Source organism: Zonotrichia leucophrys, chromosome 19, assembly GCF_028769735.1.
Source record: "Zonotrichia leucophrys gambelii isolate GWCS_2022_RI chromosome 19, RI_Zleu_2.0, whole genome shotgun sequence".
Taxonomy (NCBI): Eukaryota; Metazoa; Chordata; class Aves; order Passeriformes; family Passerellidae; genus Zonotrichia; species Zonotrichia leucophrys.
This window is the reverse complement of record NC_088188.1, coordinates 10,541,970-10,563,262: the sequence shown is the minus strand read 5'-3', so window position 1 is coordinate 10,563,262 and position 21,293 is coordinate 10,541,970. Positions and strand designations below refer to the sequence as shown.

Genomic DNA, 21,293 nt, shown 5'->3' with positions numbered 1-21,293 from the left:
AAGCACGTTTAGTTATTATCATAAACATTGATGGTGGAAATGCCTGCCAAATTGTGCGTGGCTGTTTATGGCAGATGAGAGAGTCATCCAGAAATTATAGCTCTGGATCAACAAGTTGTGAAGAAACCTGTTTGTGCAGGAATGCACCCCGAGGGCAGTGGGACAAGGCAGGAACGAGGAGGGTCTTGGAGGAGAAAAGGGCTGGAGATGTCCAACTCTGGTTGTAGGATATGCTTGACAGGAGGTGAAAAATGAATTTCTGATGAGAATCATAGAATCATTTATGTTGGAAAAGATTTCTAAAATCAGTGAATGTTACTTTAACCCCACACTGCCAAGCTCCCCCATCCCTGCAGAGCTGCTCACCCCCATGCATGGCTGCCCAGGGACAAGGAATATCCTGCCTCTGCTCAAAGAGGGAATTGTAGTGGTTTCTGTCCCTCATGAGGATTTCCTCACCTGACCACTGTGGCAGGGAAGGCAGACACACATTCTGCACTGTTTCTCACCTGGATTTTTTTAATTTAAAATACTCATATTTGTTATGAGTCCCTGCAGAGGTGTTTAAGTGTTTGGGTTTTGGTGCTGTGAGAGGGAAGGGTGTCACCAAGGCTCCATGTGGGCTGTGTGCAGGGGACAGTGATCCCCATGCAGAGTCTGTCTCAGTCCCCTGTCCAGACTTCCCCTGCTTTGTTTCCTTTGCAATACAGCATATTTCAGTGGTGCCTAAGTGGGATTTTTGTCATCAGGTGCCATTTACTGGTCCCTAAGGGCCTGACTGTCATCCCAGTACCGTGTGAGTTCCCCTTGTAGGACAGTGATGTCTAAACCCTCACGTCTCCTCTCCTCTTCCCTTCTTCTTCCCCTTCATCACTCATGGCTGAGTTGATTTATTTGGAGGGAATTCCAGCATGGCTGAGCTGAGTTTATTTGGGTGGGATTCCAGCATCCAGCTTGTCGTGCTTTGCCCAGGCCCAGCAGCCTTGGGGTCCTTGCTAGCAGATGCCAGCAGGAATCCTGACTTAGAGATGTCTCAGGAGTTGCTGGAGGGAGAGTTTGTCTCCCAGCAGTGACCTCTGTGGTTGGGCACAGCTGAAGGTGTGAGCAGGTCGGTGTGAGCGTGGCAGTGTGCAGGAGCAGGCTCCAGACACCATCCCTGCCTCAGCCCAGTGCCAGGCTGCTCTGGCTCCCAGCTCCTGGCTCCCTGTCACAAAGCACTTGGCTGGAGGTGGAGGAGCATCCCACGTGCATGTTAAATGGGGATAAAGGCTCTGCTGAAGGATGGGCTGAGATAAAGCCTCACTGCCTGAGAGGTCCAGCTCTTGCTGTGCCAGCCCTGCACAGCAGCTCCCAACTCCACCCGCACCAATATTGGCATTGAAAAATCCTGCTGGGGCTGCTTTGTGAACCCACATGTTTTATATCCTTCTGTGTCCCCTCTCACATTCCCTCAGTGCTTTTCAGTGCTGTGACACTGGGCAGAGTGGGCCCGAGGCTCCCCAAAGCCTGTCCCTGTCCCTCAGGCTTCACCTGCTGATCAAAATTCACAGGCTCAGAATCTTCTCTGCAAGAAAAGCCACAGCAGATTCAAAGTGAAGCAAGCAAGGCATTCTCCTGCCCTGTTCCATCCCTGCCAGAGCTGCTGGCTGCTGGCCCTTGATCTCCATCAGCACAGGAAGGAGCTTCTGTAGTCCAGGGGATGGAGGATGGCTGGGGCTGGAGATAAAAGGTGCTTGGCTGTGACTTACAAGCACATCTAATCTTTTCCACATCTCTGCTGACCTTGATCTATCACAGGGCTTCCTGGGGACGCCTGGGATTGCGAGTTTTGCATAGAGGAAGCCTTTGAGCTGCAGGTGCTCAGGCACAGTCTCAGAGCTGTGAGGTTCGTGCTGCAGGATGGCTCCCTGTGCCCTTGGTTGGGAAATGGACCTGGAATGAGTCCCTTGATGCCAGGATTTCCTGAGTGCTGGCAGTTGATGGCCCTGGCAGCCCCCAGACAGCACAGTCCCCTGGCAGCCCTGCAGCAGCAAGCTCCCAAACATCTGCTCCCAATTCCTGTTCTTGCCATGGGGTGTTGGGGGCCAAGGGAAAGGCTCCAATTCCTCCCAGCCTGCAAGGAGTTAATGTCAGTGCTCTGCAGTTCCCACAGTTCACAGCAGCCTTGGACAACTCCTGACAACCTCCAACAATCAGGAGTTTTGTCATAGGTTTCCCAAAAGTGTTGACTTTTCTTAGTGAGGCAGTATCTGGAGTCTGGAGGATTGCAGGCATTATTCCTTCTTTTAGTGTCAGGGTGCTCCAGGTTTGTGTAAAACAAACTTGTTTCCAGGTGGTTCTTGCCAGAACACATCAGGATTTGCCTGCTGGGGAGGTGGTTCAGGTCCCTTTGCTGCAGTGATGGTGAAGGTGCCTCTGGCTCCAGGTGAGCTCACCTGAGCTCCTGGAGGAAGACAAACACTTAGCAACTAACCCTGGCTGAGAAATCATTTAAATGCAGCTTTCTGAGCCTCCTGCTAATTATGGGAGATTTCTGTTTCATTTGTAGGGGCTGGAGTGAAGTGTTGGCTCTGGAAAAGCTTCCAGCTTTTTCTGTGGAGCTTTTCAGGCACCACACGGACAGGTGCCAGGGCATCCCAGCCTCCACACAGCCCTTCCCAGGCTGGAGCAGCCTTTGGTGTGCCCCTTCTCCCTCCTGTGAGCAGTGTGCAGTGCTGAACCCCTGGTCAGCAGATGAAAAATTATCTTTTCATTCCCCACCTGAATAACCAACCCAGTGCCAGCTCTCCCTGCAGGTGTGAAAGCCTTGCCTCCAGTCTTGAGAGATGCACACGAGAGTGGCCAGGGTGGGATGTGGGCTGTGGGGGCACAGAGAGTCTCTGGTTCCTCAGGTGCTTGTTCTGGAGGTTTCTGTGGGGTTTGCAGGAGTATTTTACTAACAGGATGCCCCTGGCCGTGCCAGGTCCTGCTGTCACTCGGAGCAGCCAACTGGGTTTTCTGTGTGGCTTGGCAGGAAAATTCACATCCATTTTATTGAACCAAAGGGAAGAAAAGGGGGGAAAAGTGCTGGCCTGTAGTAATAAAGGGCTTTGGAACATCTCAGCTGGATATTTTTCTTCACGAGTGAGAAGGCCAAATGTTATCTTGACATTTAATCTTTAATAATAAAAAAAGGCTCTTTGTTTGCCAGCGAAGTCCAAAATCTGTTTACTCTCTCATGCCTTATTTCTTTGAACTTGCTAGCTTAGATGTCCTACTTACCCTCCCCTGCCACCAGTGCAGAGCTGTGGTGAATCATTTCTGGTGCAGAGCCGCCTTCCCTGTCCCCACAGAGCCACCAGCTGTGCTGCTCCTGCCCACTGCAGCCATTTGGGGTCCCTTGGGTGGGTGGTGCAGGGCAGGGGGCCAGGGCAGCCGAGGTGCAGCCGGTGCCCACCCCAGCCCTTGGTGAGGGCACAGGGTCACTGCAGAGAGCCCTGTGGTCAGTCCTGCAGCCCTGGGCTGGGCACAGGGCAGTGCTGGCCACCAGGCCCCATAACCCACCCTGGTGTTGAGTGGAGATCCTGGGCAGGTGCAGCCAGAGGAAGAGGCTGGAGTGGCCTTGGCAGCCTGGAAGGTGGCATGGAGGGGATGGGGTCGGTGCCCAGGGGGTTTGGGCAGGCTGTGCTGCTGGGCCCATCCAGCCCTGCTGGCCATCGTGTCCTGGCGCTGCCCATGGTGGGGACACACTGGGGACACATTGGGGACATGGTGGGGTGGGCAGAGCAGGCTCCCTGTGCCCCAGGGACCTTGCAGGAACCACCCAGGTGTAGCTCCAGCTTCCCATCTCCATCCAGCTCCTCCCAGTCCGCTGACTTTTCTTTCCCATTGAAACTTCTTCCTCATAAATTCTACATCCAAGAGCAGCCGTGAGAAATGCCAGAAGCCTGATCATCTAACATGCTTTAATATCTAAATTTCTTCTTCAGTATCATTCTTATTTACATTGTTTTTCTTTCTCAAAAAAAAAAAAAAATTAAGGGAGGAAAAAAATTAAATTTTCTTTTACTTCCACATTAGGAGGTGAGTTGTCATCCACCCTCTGGAATTCTTTTTTTGCTTTTGATCTTTATTTATTTGTTTAATTTTGGTTGATGTCCCAAGCATGGTTTTGGAGACGAAGGTAGGTCTTCGCTCTCCAAATCAAAAGGAAAAAAAAAACCCTAAATAAAACAACACTCTCCTTGGTCATATTTGAAAGAGAAAAATCCAAACTGTTCCATTCCATATCATTTAAAGAAAAAAAAAATCAACTACTGAACTATTTCTACAGCTTACTGATCTAAAAGGGCGGGTTTTTTCCAAAAGTATCGAATGGATCCAAAAAATTATTTTCCTAGACGTGATTCAAGTTATTTGCTGTCAACATTTTAATATCAATATTACCACAATGTGTAGTCTCAAACTAGTTCCTTTGTAGTTTGCATGGGATGTGAATGCTGTCTCGGCGTGCCCAGACCTAGAGAACTTGTTACTACTGCATGAGCATCAAGTCAGATGTTGAAAAATACCTATTATATTTTGTGATAATTTGGTGAAAATGAGCACCTCCAGTCTCTGGTTGCAGTAGTGTGTTGAATGATCGTTCTTTTTTTTTTTTTTTTTTTTATTTTTTATATATATCCATATATATATTTTTGGAGCTCTAAGCTTCGTAGTAGTCCGGGCTGACTCTTCTCCAGTACTTGCTCTCCTCTCGCATGGCCTTGGTTAAGTGTTAGAATTGGGCCTAGGCTGTTTATTCTGGTGTTTGGCTTTGTAATTCCGGTGCATGCCCGGCGTCTGGCCTCATACCCAGCTTTATTCTCTGCACACCAGTCTTGAATAGCTACAGTGCTCAACCGAATTTTGGCGCACCCGCTTCCCCGGCAGGCTCCACCCCAGCGCGGCCCGGCGGCTTCCCCGGCGCCAACAGCCCCGGGCCCGTGGCGGATCTCTACGGCACGGCCAGCCAGGACTCCGCCGTGGGCAACTACATAAGCGCCGCCAGCCCGCAGCCAGGCTCGGGCTTCGGCCACGGCATCGCCGTAAGTACCCCGGGAGGGGGCTCTGGGGGCGTCTGGGGGGTCTGGGTGGGGATTGGGGGTTTGGGGGTGCTGGGGACCCCCATGGCCAGCGGGCTCCTCGCTGCCACAACCTGCGAGCCGTGCCCGACCCATGGGCGCCAGCTGGAGTAATCGCTGATTGGCAGGGCGTTCCAGCTGGGATTGGCAAGGGGGAAACCTCCAGGTCCAATCAGCCCTTGAGACCCCATTGCCGTTTTATCACCAATTTATCATTATTGTCACTAATTGCCATTTTAAGGAGATTATATTTTCATGGGGGCAGTGGCATTGCGCCAGCGTCAAACCATGACAGCCGAATGTTTTGCGGAGATAAACCGAAACTCCGCAACTTTGTGAAAGTTGTAATGTTTCCAGGGATGGGGGCTCCACCACCGCCCTGGGCAGCCCATTCCAGTGATTAATCACTCTTATATTGAAGAAATTTTAAGATTAATCACTCTGGCACTGGAGAAATTTTGTCCTGATATCCAACCTGAACATCTCCTGGTGCAAACACTCCTTCGGAGCCATCTGCAGCCAGACATGACCTGTCTCAGGGAGAAATATTTAATAAATATGGGATTTAAATCCCTGCTTGTCCCCATAGGCTTTCTATCAGCCCAACTGCCCCTCCTGGCTGCTGCACCCTTCGGCAGGCACAGCAACAGTCCCTGCTCCCATTAAAGGAGCACAATCAGCTCATTCATTTGGCTGGTGGGACAGGGCATGTCCTGCTCCTCTTCCCCTGTTTGCTGATGTTTGGGGTCACCCCCAGCTGGTCCTGGGGTCACCCCCAGCCATTCCTGGGCTCACTGCAGCCCCCGAGAGCCGCAGGTTGCAGCGAGGGGCCGGGCTGGGCCGGGGGTCCCGGGAGGCGCCTCCTAACGCGCCTAACGTGGGGCTGTGATTGCACTAATGAGGGCAGAGATTGGCTTAACAAGGCTGCACGTGGCTGTGTCACCTGTGTGTGAGCATGAATGGGGCTGGGCTGCCCCGTGGCACCTGGCACGGGTGGCAAGGGAGGCTCCTGCCCCTGGGAGCACGGCCAGGGGCTGGGTTATCTCCTGCACAGGGAGGAGGTGCAGAGGCTCCCCCGAAGGTCCCTCAAACCCAGAGGAGGGCTGCCCTCCCTGATGGAATTGGATGGGGGAGCAGGAGTGTGGTGCAGACAAAGCTCCTGGAACTGCTATTTTTATTGCAAAAAGGACAAACAAACCTTCTGCCTGGCTTTGTGCCCGTGTGCTCAATTCCCATCCCGGGCCTGCCCCTCCCGCGGTCACACCACGGGCTTTACAATCCCTGTGGATCAATTCTAGCACAAACATGGAATATTACTGCTCTGCAAGGAGCTACATCAGTTCAAACTGCCACCTCTCACCACTTACAACACCTCTTATTTCCATTTTTCACCTAAAAACCTGTTTGTGCTTGAAAACTTGGGCACTTTTGTCTCTGCAACATCCCGATTTTTCAAGTGAAAGGACACCAGGTCCAAGGCTGGGTATCCAGATTTGTCTGCACTAACACTTCCCAAAGAACCATTTTATAATTGACTTGCAGATTGGTAGCCTCTTAATTCCCCCAATAACTGCAAAGAATCCCCTAGCTTTTATTACGTATATATTTATTTAACACTCTCCATTTACTAACCCTGGTTTAAAAATAAAGAAGGGAGAATCCCAAAGCTTATTTTTGCACCTGGGGGAATGAGAAGATGATGGTCTTGGAAAGGTGACCATAGGGCTGAGCACACCTGGTGACCAGAACAGCTCTTGGAAATCCCTATTCATGCTGGCAACACAGTCTTTCAAGTCCTTTGATAATTTCTTGGCAAAAATTAATAATCAGCTGTTCCCGTGTATAGAGCACTGATGAACTTAACAATTGTACAATTTTAGGGACCTTTGATTGCAACGGCTTTTACAAATGGATACCATTGAAACGTTACACATGGTTGGTTGCCATCTCACTTGGAGGTATTACAGTATATCCCATTTGTACTTTGTGCTGAACTACCATCTCCCCTATATTTACTTTAAGTGAACAATTTTTTATCTTCATTTCGTCTTTCCTTGGCCTTTAATCATTCCTTTCTGTGATTTGTGTTACTCAAATCAACCTCACGGGCTGGAAACTGGAAGACAGATCCAAAGCTAAACCAAAAGTCACTTTTTCATCTTCGTGATGCTTCGTGCAATAATTTGAAGAGGCAGAAAACCCAGGAGGCTGTGGGGAATCACCCCCAGTGCCAGCAGCAGAATCCCAGTGGGATCAGAGATCTGCTCCCAGCGCACTGCTTCAAAAATAGCTGAGCCCCACTGCTTTATTACTGAGAAACCATCATTCTTAATTAAGTGCTGTACCAAATATTACAGCTAAAAGATAACATTGTAACTTGTAACCATAGAGCAATTATCAAGATTAAAAAAAAATTAAACCTGAGCAAATTAAATTAAAGGCATTACCTGAGCACCGCAGCCCTGGATCGCTGCCAGTTTCCTACCCTTTGAACTAAGCTCCAGTTAATTAAATGTTTAATTTTTATTTTTTATTATTATTTGGCCTTTGGCATATTCATCTTTGCAAACAAATATTCTTAGCACTCGGAATGGAATAGATTAGAAAATGCAATGAGAAGCAGAAGTTATCCCAATTAAATGGCAGGGGTCTGCCCCCAGAGCTCTGGGCCCGGACAGGCAGATGGAATGGATGTGTCACATTTTATTTCCCTGCCTCTTGCCCGGTGTTACATGATCAATGTCACATCATTTACGTTCAAAAATCAGTCTATGAAATTAGAAGTAAAGTTAGTCAGGGGGCTGGGAACTGTGGAAAACGTTGGGAGACTTTAAACTACATAAAAATAGATTTATACCTAAACACTAGTGGATAAAGGGGGTTTCTATTTACTCTCCATCTCCACACACACCCCCAAGATTACCTGAAATTGTTCTGTCAATTGATTTGCTCCACCAAGGAGTGTTTTTTATGGGAAAGAAAAAAGTGCCATAAGCACTCTTGCTTAATCCCAGCTATTACTTGCACGTAGCAGGGCTCGTTCTCAGATCAATTTGTCAGAATCCTTCACGTCAGCCCCTGGAATAGTGAGGTGGTACCCGAGGCCAGCTGGAGCCCGGGCAGAACATCATCACTCAGGCTAATAATGCACAGCCCTGCCAGCCTGATGGGCTGTAATCACTCCTCGCTCACACAGCCCATCACTGCAGCCATCACTCACTGGCCAGGCCGGGACTCAAACCATTAACGACTTAAAAACAAAGTGCTTTTAATGTTGCTCATTACTAATTAAAACAGATTTGGAGAGGAGGAAATGAGCCTTATTATTAATTCCTCGAGGAGCGCTGGGTTTGAAGCGCTCGTGGCCGCGGCTGCTCTTGCATCCCGGGCAGGATTTGAGGATTTGGCTGAGCTGCAGTCCCGGGGCAGGGAGCAGCTCCACATCCCTGCAGGATGCTGCTGGGAGCTCACCCAGCACGGCTGCTTGGGGATGGGCTCTGGGGGTCCCCAGGGACCATCCTGGCCTGCAGAGCCAGTGCCCCAAATATTTACATTTCTTTACACATCATATATCTCAGCTCTAAGCACTGGCAGGGACACAGCGTTGGAGGCTGAAGCTCCTGTATAAAATAAATCCTGGCTGCCTCAGCCTGCACAGGTAACACTTGTCACCTTCCAGGTACTTCAGAGAAAACCCATTTTACCAAATCTGTGTGAATTCACGGCAGAACAGATGCCTGAGGAGCCGTTTTTGTCCTGGCCATACATCAACTCCCATTTTACTGGGAATATAATTTAGCAGGGAACACATGAGACCCCCTCTCCTGTGGGGGCTGTCCTGGGAACACCTCAGCATTGCAGCCCCCTGCATCCTCCCTCGGGCTGGATGGGGCAGGCTGTGGCTGCAGTGTTTGCAGACACTTTGGGGTTTTTTGGTTAAAAATCCTACTTTACCTCAATTAACTGTCGCTCTCCGTGTCCTGTGCACCTTCTCCCCACGCAGAGTCTCTCTGGATGTCCGGGCAAGACAGGGCGAAGTTTCTGAAGGGGCCCACGGTTGGGTGATCTCATCAGACTTTGAGCACTACATCATCATCACCATCACCATCATCATCATCACCGCCAACGCAAACTGGAGGTGGCACTCGAAGGACTTGGGTGGTTTAAAATCTCTCTCATCATCTCATGAATCTGCTGTACTATAAAAACAACAGCTTTTAAAAGTATGTATATAAAACCCATTTCTTGTTGGTTTTATTTTCTCGGTGGGTTCCCCCCCCCTCTTTTTAAGCCTCTCCAAACCCACATCTTTTCGTAGCCTTTTGGACATAGTCTCGTAGCCACGTAGTCGCAATTCTTTGTGTATGTAGCGAGAGCCTAACCATAGTGTAACTGTTATATTAAAGGGTTTCTTTTGCTTTTTCTTTCCCACCTCCCCTCCTCCTCCTCCTCCTCCTCCTCCTCCCTTCTGTTTTCCGTAGTTGTTGTTGCTTAAAGGATGCTGAGATGGTGACAGGAGCCTGGGCAGCGGCGGGCAGGGCACGGGGAGGGGGGAGCAGCAGGTTCTCTGGCCCTTCTTTTCCTTTGTGGCGTCTTGGTTACTCTAATTCTCTCTATTTTCGGCAATAAGGCGAGGGCGACAAACTTTTTGCGCGTCCTTTTTCTATATAAGTGCTTTTTTTTGTTGAAAGAGGTGATATAAGGTTTTTTGAAATTGTGAATTCTGAAAAAAAAAAAAAGAGAAAAAATAATAAAAGTGCTGTAAATACAATTCCATTAACTACATAGAAACTATTAAGAAAGAGAAATACAAACCTATTTTTGTGACGGAGTCAGCCTAAGGCAGTTTCTCTATGGAAATGGAGGAGAGAAGAGAAGGGAGGTGTGGCTGTGGTGGGGGCTGTGGTGCTGTGGGACCCTCCCAGCCCACCCAGCTCACACCAGCAGCTTGCTCTCACACGTGCACAGCCTGCAAAGGAACAGTCTCGAGGGATTTTTATTTTAATTTAAAACCTGCTTTTCCCAAAACTGATCAAGAAGCTACGATTTTTCCTACTTAGCGCATTTACGGTTCAAAGCACACCTTTGTTTTGGTTTTTTATTTTGGATTTTGGTTTTTTTGTTTTAGACATTGTTTTAAACTAGATCAACTTGCTGTCCAGTCATTTCAGCTGCTCTGGGCACCCCGTGTGGGCCGAGCAGCGTCCAGCTTGCATGGTTTCCTTTATTATCCATCACTTTCTGTAATGTCAAATTAGAAAGCAACTTTGGTTGGTTTTGATTTTTTTTTTTTTTTTTTTTTTTTTTTTTTTTTGGGAATACCTCAGTGCTACAAGTTTCACCCTAGAAGCAACGGAAGATTTTAATTTATTGTAGTTGTAAACAGAATTTAAAAGAAATAAAGTATAAAACATCATTGCACTGTGACTGGTAGGGGAAAAACTGACAGTTTCCTATTTGCACATGTTTAATATTTGGCTGTTATATATATGGTCCTCTGTTGGGGGAGGAAACTTATGAAGGATATTTTTTAATTTAATTTTTTTAATATTGGTAAATAGGCCTGCAACAGCAAACTAGAAGTACAACATGGTAGGTGGCATTAAGAACATACTGTAGTGTGGATATATTTCTTCTTTTTTTAACGTAATATTGACAAGTTTTATTAATATTTTTTTAAATTGTTACGTTTATAAATTTGGTACTTTAGGTACAGCCAGTATAAGACACTGAATGCGACATTTGTTAAAAAGAGCTGCTGCACTCCTATTTTTGTAAATTTTACTAACAAGTAGACTAATGTAGACATTCAATAGACAAGGTAGAGCAAGGCATCTTTAACAAAACAAGGCACCATACTGCTAACCGAAAGGAGAAACCTTGTTTTTCTTGTTTTTAAAAAAAAAATCATGCTTTTTATGTAATATTTTAGGTTTTTTTCTTATTTCAGAACAACCAGGTTTAAGCAAAATGCTGGACGCTTTTTAAATATTGAGACTTGATCAAGTAATAAAAGAAATAAAACCGAATTCTTTAAAAAATAAAAAGGTAAAAAAAAAAAATACTATGAACCAAATTCCCTGCGATTCAGTGTGCCGTCAGGGAATTTTTTATTGCTATTTTGTCAATGTTGATGATGTACTGTACTACCAGTTGGTTTTCCTCTCCATTCCCTGTCACCTCATAGAATATTCTTTGTTGATCATTGTTGTATGTTAATAGTGTATAAAATGGCTTATCTTGTAAGAGTGCTGTCCTGATGGTAGTGTAGTGAATTTTTCCCCCCCTCTTTCTCTCTTCCTCTTCTAGTACATATTGGTAGGTGTATCGTAATTAAGGTTAAAAATTTAGATGTAGTTATTCAGATTTAGGACCAGTAAGGATAGAACTTTCTCTTATTTAAGAAAAAAAAATGCTAATAATTTTGGGAAGGTTTTCCTTTTTTGTTTTTTTCTTCTCTTTTTTCTTTCTGTGCTTTTTTTTCTCTTGTTTATTATTTTTCTTTTGTTGATCTGATGCGGTTTCAACTAACCAAAGGTCTCACAATGTTAAAAATGCTGGCAAACTCTTAAGGCATTTGTAGATCCCCACCCATGACTTTGGAAAGGGGATGTGCCATACTACCTTAAATGCTAATGCTAGATATGCAAAACTGGATTTTTTTAATTTATTTTTTAAAAGAGGGAGGCACGGTATATTAAAACGATTTTACTAAGAGAAAAAAAAAAACATATTTTTTTAAGAATGCTCAGAAGAAATTGCTAATCTGTGTGAATATGTTTTAGATGTTTATATACCTTTTGAGAAGTCCCAGTGGCCCATAGCACAAATGTCGTGGAATCCAAGATGTTTTGATGTGGCTACCTAGACTAAGGTTCACGTTAGTCCCCCACTCATCTAGAAATCAATTTTGAAGGATTATTTTTTTTTTTTTCCTTTTCCTTCGTTCGTTTGGGGGTTTTTTGTAAATTTTTCAGCACAAAGGTTCAGCTGCACCTTTGTTTTACTCAAGCCCAGGAGGGAGCGAAGGATGGTGGAGCCGTGGGCTGGGTTGGGTTGGAAGGACCCTGAGCCCGTCCAGTGCCACCCCTGCCATGGCAGGGTCACCTCTGCTGTCCCCAGTGTCCAGCCTGGCCTGGGAGCTGCAGGGACAGAGCCAGGACACCTCCTGAGGGACAGAGCCCTGCAGATCTGCCCTGGGGTGGCCAACAGGAGCCATCTCCACACCTGGGTGACCCACAGGGGCCACGTCCCCAGCGCCAGGGACAGCCCCAGGAGCCACAAGTGCTTGGGACCCTCCCCTCGAATAACCCGAGTCCTTCTTGGGATCGGCTTGGTTAAGGCAAAGCCTGACCTGTCCTTTGGGGTTTTTATTTTTTCTTACACTTCATAAATGTTCATTTTGAGTTGAATTTGTAGCTTGGACTTTAAGGTAGCATGGCTCTCTTTGCTGTAAGTTGATTTTCTTTTTTCCATTGTACAGCAGCGTCTGCTGGTGAATGTCACACATCTTGCTAGGCTTAGTTAAATCATTGGGTAATTGTGGGTGATAACGACCTGAAAGGTGTTGGGATTTCTTTTCTTCCCTGCTTTCATCTGTAGTGTGAATGAGGGCTAGCGACTCCAGCCACACGTCCCTTCCTGTTTCGTTTCTGCCATTCACTCAATGCAACATAATCAATAATAAAGCAATATAGTTTACTACATTTTTACTGAAGGCCAGCCATGGTTCTGTATGATATTGCATATGAAACTGTTTACAAAAACAAAAAAAAAAAAAAAAAAAAAAAAAGAAAAACAACACTAACTCATAGCTGTCTTTTACGCTATGGCGATGTCTCTTGGGTGGAATCTTCTGAATTCTTTTTTTTAGTGGTTTGGTTTGTTTTTTTCAAAGCGACATAGTTGAGAGAGAGGGAGAAAAGTGGGGTTAGTGTTAGAAGAGACAGGGAGAAGTGAGGTTAGTGTCAGAAGAGCCAGGATGCCTCGCAGACACACGGGCACAGACACTGTAGAGTTTCCTACGTACAGAATCCAGCCGGCCCCGCGCGAACACTACGTGAGGAGATTCTGTAAGCTAAGCAATACTTTAATACTGTAATAAAATTACCAAAAAAACCACAATAATAATAATAATAATTAATAATAATAATAATAATTTTTAAAAAGGAAAAAAAAATACCTTAGTCTGAGAAAGCAAATCCTCGTGGTGGGTTGTCGGCCCCCCCCAGCAGTCCGACCGTGTTGTGTGGAGAGCTCGGTGTCCGAGCAGGGCCCGGTGGCCAGAGGGGTCACCCCAGGCCCAGAGGGGTCACCCCGGGCCCAGAGGGGTCCCCCTGTCCCAGCAGGGCCCCCCCAGCCCAGCAGGGCCCCCCAGCCCCGGGCTCCTCTGTCCCGTGTCCTCGTAGGTAGCACCCCCGTCATTCTCTGTCGTACGAGGTCTGAACTCCCATCAGTACTAGGATGCAAGTGAGCATTTCAGGTGGTCATAAATGTACCTAAATAAACTATGGCACAGTGGCAGGCCTAGCCCTTCCTTTTATACTTTAGTATGAACTGATGAGAACTTTGGTAGTGACTTTTTTTTTATATATATACATATATATATGTATCTATATATATCAAGCATCTTTCAGGTCTCTGTGTATGGCTTTCTGAAGCCCTGTTGTAAAATACTATGTGGATGGGGGTCTCTCACATCACAGATGTGGAAAGTATAATTTTATATTTGTATTTTCAAATAAATAAGTTTGTGAAAGGTTTCCATCCTCTACTGTGGTCCAGAAATCAATGTGTTTGTCTGACGAAAAAATACAATAAACTGTTTTGAACAGATCCATGGAGTCCATTTCATTGGGGGGGAATATTTATTTCTGGGGGGGTGAGATCAGCCCCATCACCCCGAAAATCATCACTTTGTTGGCCATCCTGCACATCCCTGCCCTGTCCCTGTGCCCCAAGGCTGCTCCCTCATCCTTTGGCACCATCAGCAGTACTGATCCTCTTTGCAGGAGGGGCAGTGGGTCCTGCTGGGTAAACCCCAGTCCCCCACACCCTTGCTGCGTATTTCCCTCACTGGGGTGACCCCCTCTCCCAGCTCAGTGCCACCAGAGGGTTTCCCTTTGGCACCTGGCCTGGGCAGAGCCAGCTCCCCCTCTGCTCCTGCCGGCTGCAAACGCTCATCTCTCATCAGTGCTCATTGCAGGATCTCCCAGGGTCCTTTCCGGGAGAGCAGGCTGTGGGATGGGGATGGGGATGGGGCAGGGATGGAGGGATGGTCCATCCCCTCCATCCCCTCCGTGGTCCGGGGGGCTCAGCCTGTGAAGGTCAGCACGGCAGGATGCAGGACGGGCTCTCTGCAAAGCAGTCAACACATCAAGCCCTTAATGGGATTGATGATTAGTGGAGCACCGAGGGGAAAATTAGATTAGAAAAACAAATGAAAATAATTTCGGAAGTCGTGTTTGTTCGGGGTGGAAGGAGCTTCCACTGCGAGGGCTGCAGGAAACGATTTGACTGCAATCCAGAAGAAAAGGAGCGCGGGTCTGGAGTACATTAGTGTGGTGGGAGGCCGGGAATAGCAGCCACTTAACCCTGTCATTCAGCAAACATTAGTGAATTATGAGTGTATTATATGTGGGTGATGTGTTCTGTGCAGAGCCCGCGGGCCCGCTGGAGCAGCGCTGAAATGGGAGTGGGGGTCGGTGTCAGAATGTAAATTTTTATACCAGCTCTGGAACAAAAATAAGATTTTGTGTTCGCCTCCCAGCTACTGAAATCAAATTGCTGCCGAAATCAGAGTTGTAAAATAAGCAAGAATTTCCCTTCCCTGTCAAATTAGTGCCCCGATAAAGAAAACAAGGGAGATAAATGTGATTTACTTCCTCTCCCTCCTGTCATAAACATTTATGGCCGAGCTGTAAGGATGAGCTGCAGGAGGCAGCTGGGGCCACTGGGGTTGTGCAGTGTCACCCCCGTGGGGTCTTTGGGCACTGAAGGTGGGCTCCTGCACCCTGTGCCACATCCCAGCCTGTGCCCCCACATCCCACCCTGTGCCCCCACATCCCACCCTGTGCCCCCAGCCCTGCCCCACAGGCTCTGCCGTACCCCAAACCACAGCTGGCTGTCCTGGCTGTCCCAAAATCTCACAGTAAATCCCAGATTTATTAACTTGGAGGGCTCGAGCACCCTCTGCTCTTGGGCAGAGCCGTGCATCCCCCATCACGCATCTCGAGGCTGCAGCAGAACCCAAGGCATCATTTATTAATTATGAGCTTAAGCGCTCCCTTTCACGGCTATTTACGAGGGCCGCCTCATTATTAATACAGAATAATAAAACAGAGGGGTTTAAAACTCATTTGTTCCACTGGGTACCAGTCCCTGTGGTGGCACGAGCCCCGATGCCACCCAGCCTGAGAGCACCGAAACCCTGCTGGTGATGGAACCCACCCCAAAAAACCCTCCCCTCTTTGCTATCCTGCATTAAATTATTTCAGATACCGTCAGAAATGAGCAATTCCAGCAGCTCCCCGAGTCGAGGGCTGCAGTTTTCAGCCGGTCACGAGGTGGTGGCAGCGCCTGGGTAAGGAGAGACACTTGTAATTCATTAGCGCTTTGCAAAGGGCAGCGGTACTTGACTCTGTTTGTGCATTAGCAGAGGCTCATTCCTGCTCTTTACCTCCACGGCAACGGCTGCGCTGGCACGGAGCAGCTCCCGGGGGCCGGGCTGGCAAACACAGCCAGCAGAGAACCTGCAATGGGGCTGGAAATAACCCTGAAACCCACCCAGTGCCACCCCTGCCATGGCAGGGACACCTTCATCTGCAATGGGGCTGGAAATAACCCTGAAAGCCACCCAGTGCCACCCCTGCCATGGCAGGGACACCTTCATCTGCAGTGGGGCTGGAAATAACCCTGAAAAACCACCCAGTGCCACCTCTGCCATGGCAGGGACACCTTCCACTGTCCCAGGCTGCTCCAAACCAATCCAACCTGGCCCTGGGCACTGCCAGCTTCTCTGGAACCTGTGCCAGGGCCTCACCACCCTCTCAGGGAGGAATTTCTTCCCCATATCCAAACTGAATCTGCCTTCCTTCAGCTTGAAGCCATTCATTCCCCTTGGAGTGGCACAGGCCCTGGAGCGGGTGAGAGGAGCCCGTGCACTGCTCCTGCTCGCTAATAATTACTGATTAGGAACTGGTTACAAAGGCAGGGAGGGCTGAAATGTGCATTAATCAGTGACCCTGCCTTGTGCCAGCCATGGGGAGATGGCAACGGGCACAGAATGAGCCCTGGCAGGGACCTGTCACCTCCTGCAGGTACAGAGCACGGGCTCTGATGTGACATTAACATCAGCAGGAGAAAGTTCCTGCTTTTGCCTTTTCTAAGCCCACAATGCAGTTTGGCCACCAATAAAACTGCTCAGGATTCGTACAGGGCTTTACCTCTTCAAAGCAGCAGCTTGTTCCTCTCAGCCCCTTTCATGCAGACATCCAAAGTGCTTCCTATCCTTTCACTGCCTTTTGATGGGTGGGGAATTCCTCTTTTTTGATAGTGAAAAAGTGAGCCAGGCTGGGCTGTGGGTTCTGAAGGCTCCTGAGTGGAGGCAGAGCCCAGGCCAGGTCCCATCCCTGTCCCTGTCCCCATCCCTGTCCTGCTTTGCCCCCGCACAGGAGTTACCCAGCACATCACAGCCCGCATATCCCGCATATCCCGCACATCACATCCCGCACGTCCTGCACAAACAGAGCCCCGCACATCCCGCACATCCTGCACAAACAGAGCCCCGCACATCCCTCACATCCCGCACATCCCTCACATCCCGCACAATGCAGAGCCCCGCACATCCCGCACATCCCGCACATCCCGCACAGAGCCCCGCACATCCCGCACATCCCGCACAACCCGCACACCCCGCACAATGCAGAGCCCCGCAATCCTCCTCGCACAAACAAGCCCCGCAATCCCGCAAAATCCCGCATATCCTCCATCCCCACAAATCAGACCCCGCACATCCCCATATCCTCCCATCCCGCACAATGCAGAGCCCCGCACATCCCGCACATCCCGCACATCCCGCACATCCCGCACAATGCAGAGCCCCGCACATCCCGCACAATGCAGAGCCCCACCGCAGCCAGGCGAGGCTGCCGTCCCCGGCCCCAGCCCAGCCCCGGCCGCTCCACAATGCTCCGCCATCAGCAATCAGAATTTCCTCGCCGGCCGCTCATACAAAATCAAGAGGCAAAATAATTGAGTCAATAGCGCTGCGAAAGGATTGCTCCTTCAGCCCCATTCTTGTGCTAACAATCCTCCAGCAGGGCCGAGGATTCAAAAGCTCGGGGAATCAAAAAGGAATTGATTTGATTCAGAGCTTTAGCCCGGGCTGTATTTAACACATCATTTCTGCTTGCTCTACATAGAGTAGAAACTGTTTGAAGGCAGAGACGGGGGAGCACAGGAGCAGGAGAATATTCTGGATTTGCTGCTTTTCCGAGGGGGTTGGACACACACTGTCCCCCCAGAGAGACCCTGGGGACCCACACAGGGACACTCGGGGCTCCAAATCCCCTGAGCATCCCCCGAGCCCGCACTAAAACGGGAGCAGAGGCAAGGAAGGGAAGGGAAGGAAGGGAAGGAACACCCAGACACACGTTCATGACATCTGTGATCGTTCCTGAGAGCCCTTCTCAGCCTGGTTTGTATCTATGAAAGGGAAAGAGAACTCCTCACCCAGCTCCAGCATCCCACCAGTGAAGACAAACTGAAAATGCAGAATTTCCCCAGATTCCATTAAACGTGAGGGCAACAACCACTGGGAGAGGATCAGCCACAAGAACAACCCCCAGCCCCTCCAGGGCTGCTCTGCAAACCACGCATCAAAACATCAGCAACGCTGGGGCACTCAGAACACCCAGCCTGAAACACTCCCAGAAAAACCCGAATGAATGAAGAGCAGAACAGCACCCAGGCAGTGCCGAGAACATTCCAGCAGTTCCTCTGCTCGCCGAGTGGCACATGGAGCTCCGTTAAACCCTTCTGGGTCGTTTCACCCCTGGCAGAGCCCAGCTGGAGGCTGGCACGGCGGGGACCCCCAGACCCCCACCCAGGCAGCTGATGGGATGCGCTGATGAGCCAGCCGTGTCGCTGTAATAAGGAGTGTTTATTTGAATAATAAGGTCAGGGAGTTAAGTAGTTGGTATTCCACTCATAGGAAGCAGTTTGCACAGTGTCACTAATAATTAAAGGGGTTTTTTGACTAATCTAGTTGCTCTTCCTAAATATACTCCACTCTGTTCAAGAAACTCATCAAAGCAGCGAAGTGATCTTCGAGGTTATTAATCTCCTTTGCTCCACAGCTGGAGCAAATTTATTTGCTTGAATTAGCATGTAATAAACTTATAATAAAGCTGCCATATCCCTCGCTTTAGAGCTATAGTTTGTGTAATGGGTAGTTAAATGCAGGTGATGCAGCCGTGGGCTTTGGGCTGGGGGAGAAGGGGAAAGGGAAATCTCACCAGAGGGCTCTGCTATGCCCAGCACTGGAGTTCATGGGATTCCTGCCAGAACAGGAAAAGAAAAACTTTTTGGAGACTAGTGGGGCAGATATGGGGCAGAAATTGTTCCCTGTGAGGGTGGGGAGGCTGGCACAGGGAGCCCAGAGAAGGCTGGACAGGGCTTGGTGGAAGTGGAAGGTGACCCTGCCCATGGCAGAGGGGTGGAAATGGAATCTTTAAGGTCCCATCCAAACCATTCCATGATTCTGTGACTCTGCCAGCCCCATCAGCAGCCCCAGCAGCCCCTTTGCCATCTCCAGACCACCAGAACAACTGAGACCTGTTCATCAAAGGAGGGATCTCAATGAACAGTGGGCACCTTCCCTGGCCACCAAGGGAGAATGAGCCCCAAAAACACCCCCAGGCTGCCCAGGAGGGGTGAACCCCAACCCCAGCCCTGTGCAGAGCCAGGAGCAGCAGGGGATGCTCAGGGTGGCACTGGAGCTGCCAGAGCAGCACCCACGGATCAGGAATAATTCAAACAGGGCTGAGCTCGCGAGGCACAGGGTGTCCAAGTGAGAGGAATTAATTCGCCTCAGTTCACAAAGCTGAGCCTTTCTGGGCTGCAGTTTCCCATGGACCATAAATCCCCTGGGTTCCCCTTCCTGCAGAGCCCTCCCAGCCCATTCCGTGGCTGGAGGGGAGATGGAGCTGGATGGGGCACAGAGCAGAGTTCAGCTGCACAGAGCCGGGCCCCCTCCTCCTCCTCCTCACGGGGTGTTATTCACACAGCCCGGGCAGTAAATAATTTTTCCCTCTCTCCATTTCAGCTCTTTTCTGCTCCTGCTCGGCGCTGGAGCAGGGCCTGAGCATTAGCCAGAGGTGTCAGAGGTGTTAGACAAGGTATTAAGGAGGTGTCAATGGTGAAATAGCTGGGATTACAGTAAAGTCTAAATAAGGTGTAAAATAAAACCAAAGGTGATAAAGTCGTTGATAAGAAAAGCTGGGGAAAAAATAGGAGTGCAATTATTTTTCATCCTGCTTGTTCACTCTCACAGTGCATTATCTATGGCTTTGCAAAGACTTAAGTGAGATTTTTTTTCTCCCAGTCGATGGTATTTTCTGCAGGCAGCACCACGGCAAGGGAGCACCAGCAGCTGCACACAAACCCTCACTGCCCAGGGATGCTCCTTGCTGCTCCTGCATCCCTGTCAGGGACAGAAGGGAGCACAGGGGCCTTGGGCAGGCTGTGCCTTGGATCCAGGGCTCACCTTTTCCAACAGGAGCACTTCCACCATCCCCACTGCCCCAGCCAGGCTCAGCAGAGCTCTGCTCCCCTCCCCGAGCCAGCCGTGCACGGGGAACAAAATAATGCACGAAATTACTCCGGATGGCAAATGCACAAATTAGCCTTGATTGCCATCCGGGTCCCACAGCCTCCTCTTCCTCATCAGCCCTGTGTGTGTGCAGAGCTGCTCTGCTCTGCAGGGCTCAGGGCCAGGGCAGCCCCCCAGAATGGGAACCCCAGGGACCCTCCAGGGGACACCCAGAGGGAGGGAGGTGCCTTTGTGCCTTTTCAGCAGCAAAACTGCAGGAGGATGCCATGGCAGAGCTGTGCTGAGAGCCCCTGGTCTGGCCCTGAACTCAGGGGCCCTTTCTGCTAGGCACAAGCAAAAATTACTTTTTTTTTTTTTTTTTTCAGAGAAAAACACAGGGGAATAATTCTGGTGAGGAGGAAAGGAAAAAAAAAAAGTTATTTGAAAGCACATTCATCTGCAATTCTCAGCCCAGTGCTGTGAAGGGTTATTAACTGATTGGATTTCATCACATCCCACTTTGCTGCTGCAGAGGCTGATTGTCCCAGATTTGCATTTCTCCTGGACAGGCAGCGCTCCTGGCCCCACGGTGGGCACAAGGCTGTGCCCTGTGCCCTGGGATGGCAGCGGGAGCTCAGCTCCAGCCCATCGTGGTCCAAGCACAGGAACAGCTCTCCTGCATCACCCCTGAGGTCACCCAGGAGCTCCTTCCCAGCAAACCACCCCTGCAATTCCATCTGGGGGTGCCCAACAGCCCAGCCTGGCCTGGGAGATGAGATCAAAGCCAGAATTTGGGCAGAGACGACAGAGCCAGCCTGGCCCTGAGCGTGGGGATGGCAGCAAGGGGCACAGCCTGGGGGTCTGCCCCGGAAACCCACCCAGTCTGAATGCCAAAGACTCTCAGAATGGGTTGGGAGGGACCCTAAAGATCATCCCATTCCCCAGCCATGGCAGGGACACCTCAGAGCTCCATCCAGCCTGGCCTGGAACGCTTCCAGCCCCAATTTTAATGTCCCCAAAGAGTTCTGCATCCCAGCCTGGGGCACACACACGGAGCAGGGGCAGCCCGGGTGCCCTGGGTAACCTCCCTGTCCAAAACCCTTCACTCCTGCCCACAATAAAGCCCCAAAGAGCTGCACCCCAGCACCAGGGTGATTAATATTGAACATCAACAAACAAAACCATTGCAAAGTCAACAGTTTAGGGGAGGAGGGGCTGCCACAGCCCCGCGGTCCCGGGGATTATTTTAAATGTGCAAAACGCCATCTCTCTAAATAATCAAACCGCACTGCTGCGACTCGGAAATTGCCACCCACGGCTACAGCTCCAATTTTAAACGCATCCTCGAGTCAATCTTGGTAAATTCCACATTAAATATT

The 21,293-nt window shown here is 49.4% G+C and overlaps 1 protein-coding gene across 10 annotated transcripts in view; it reads left to right on the top strand.

Annotated features, from left to right (window-relative positions):
- The window catches only part of MSI2 (musashi RNA binding protein 2), a 199,310-nt gene extending 185,373 nt beyond the window's left edge, over positions 1-13,937 (top strand). For 5 of the 10 annotated variants that reach the window (XM_064729501.1, XM_064729498.1, XM_064729496.1 and 2 more), the window contains 3 exons: positions 4,858-5,066; positions 6,983-7,060; positions 9,106-13,937. In XM_064729501.1, coding sequence (XP_064585571.1) covers positions 4,858-5,066; positions 6,983-7,024 — 251 coding nt within the window. In that variant the 3' untranslated portion in view covers positions 7,025-7,060; positions 9,106-13,937. Of the gene's footprint in view, positions 1-4,857; positions 5,067-6,982; positions 7,061-9,105 lie in introns of those variants that run through there. The other 5 variants (XR_010442426.1, XM_064729500.1, XM_064729499.1 and 2 more) reach the window with 4 other exon arrangements.
- Positions 13,938-21,293: the final 7,356 nt, after the last annotated feature.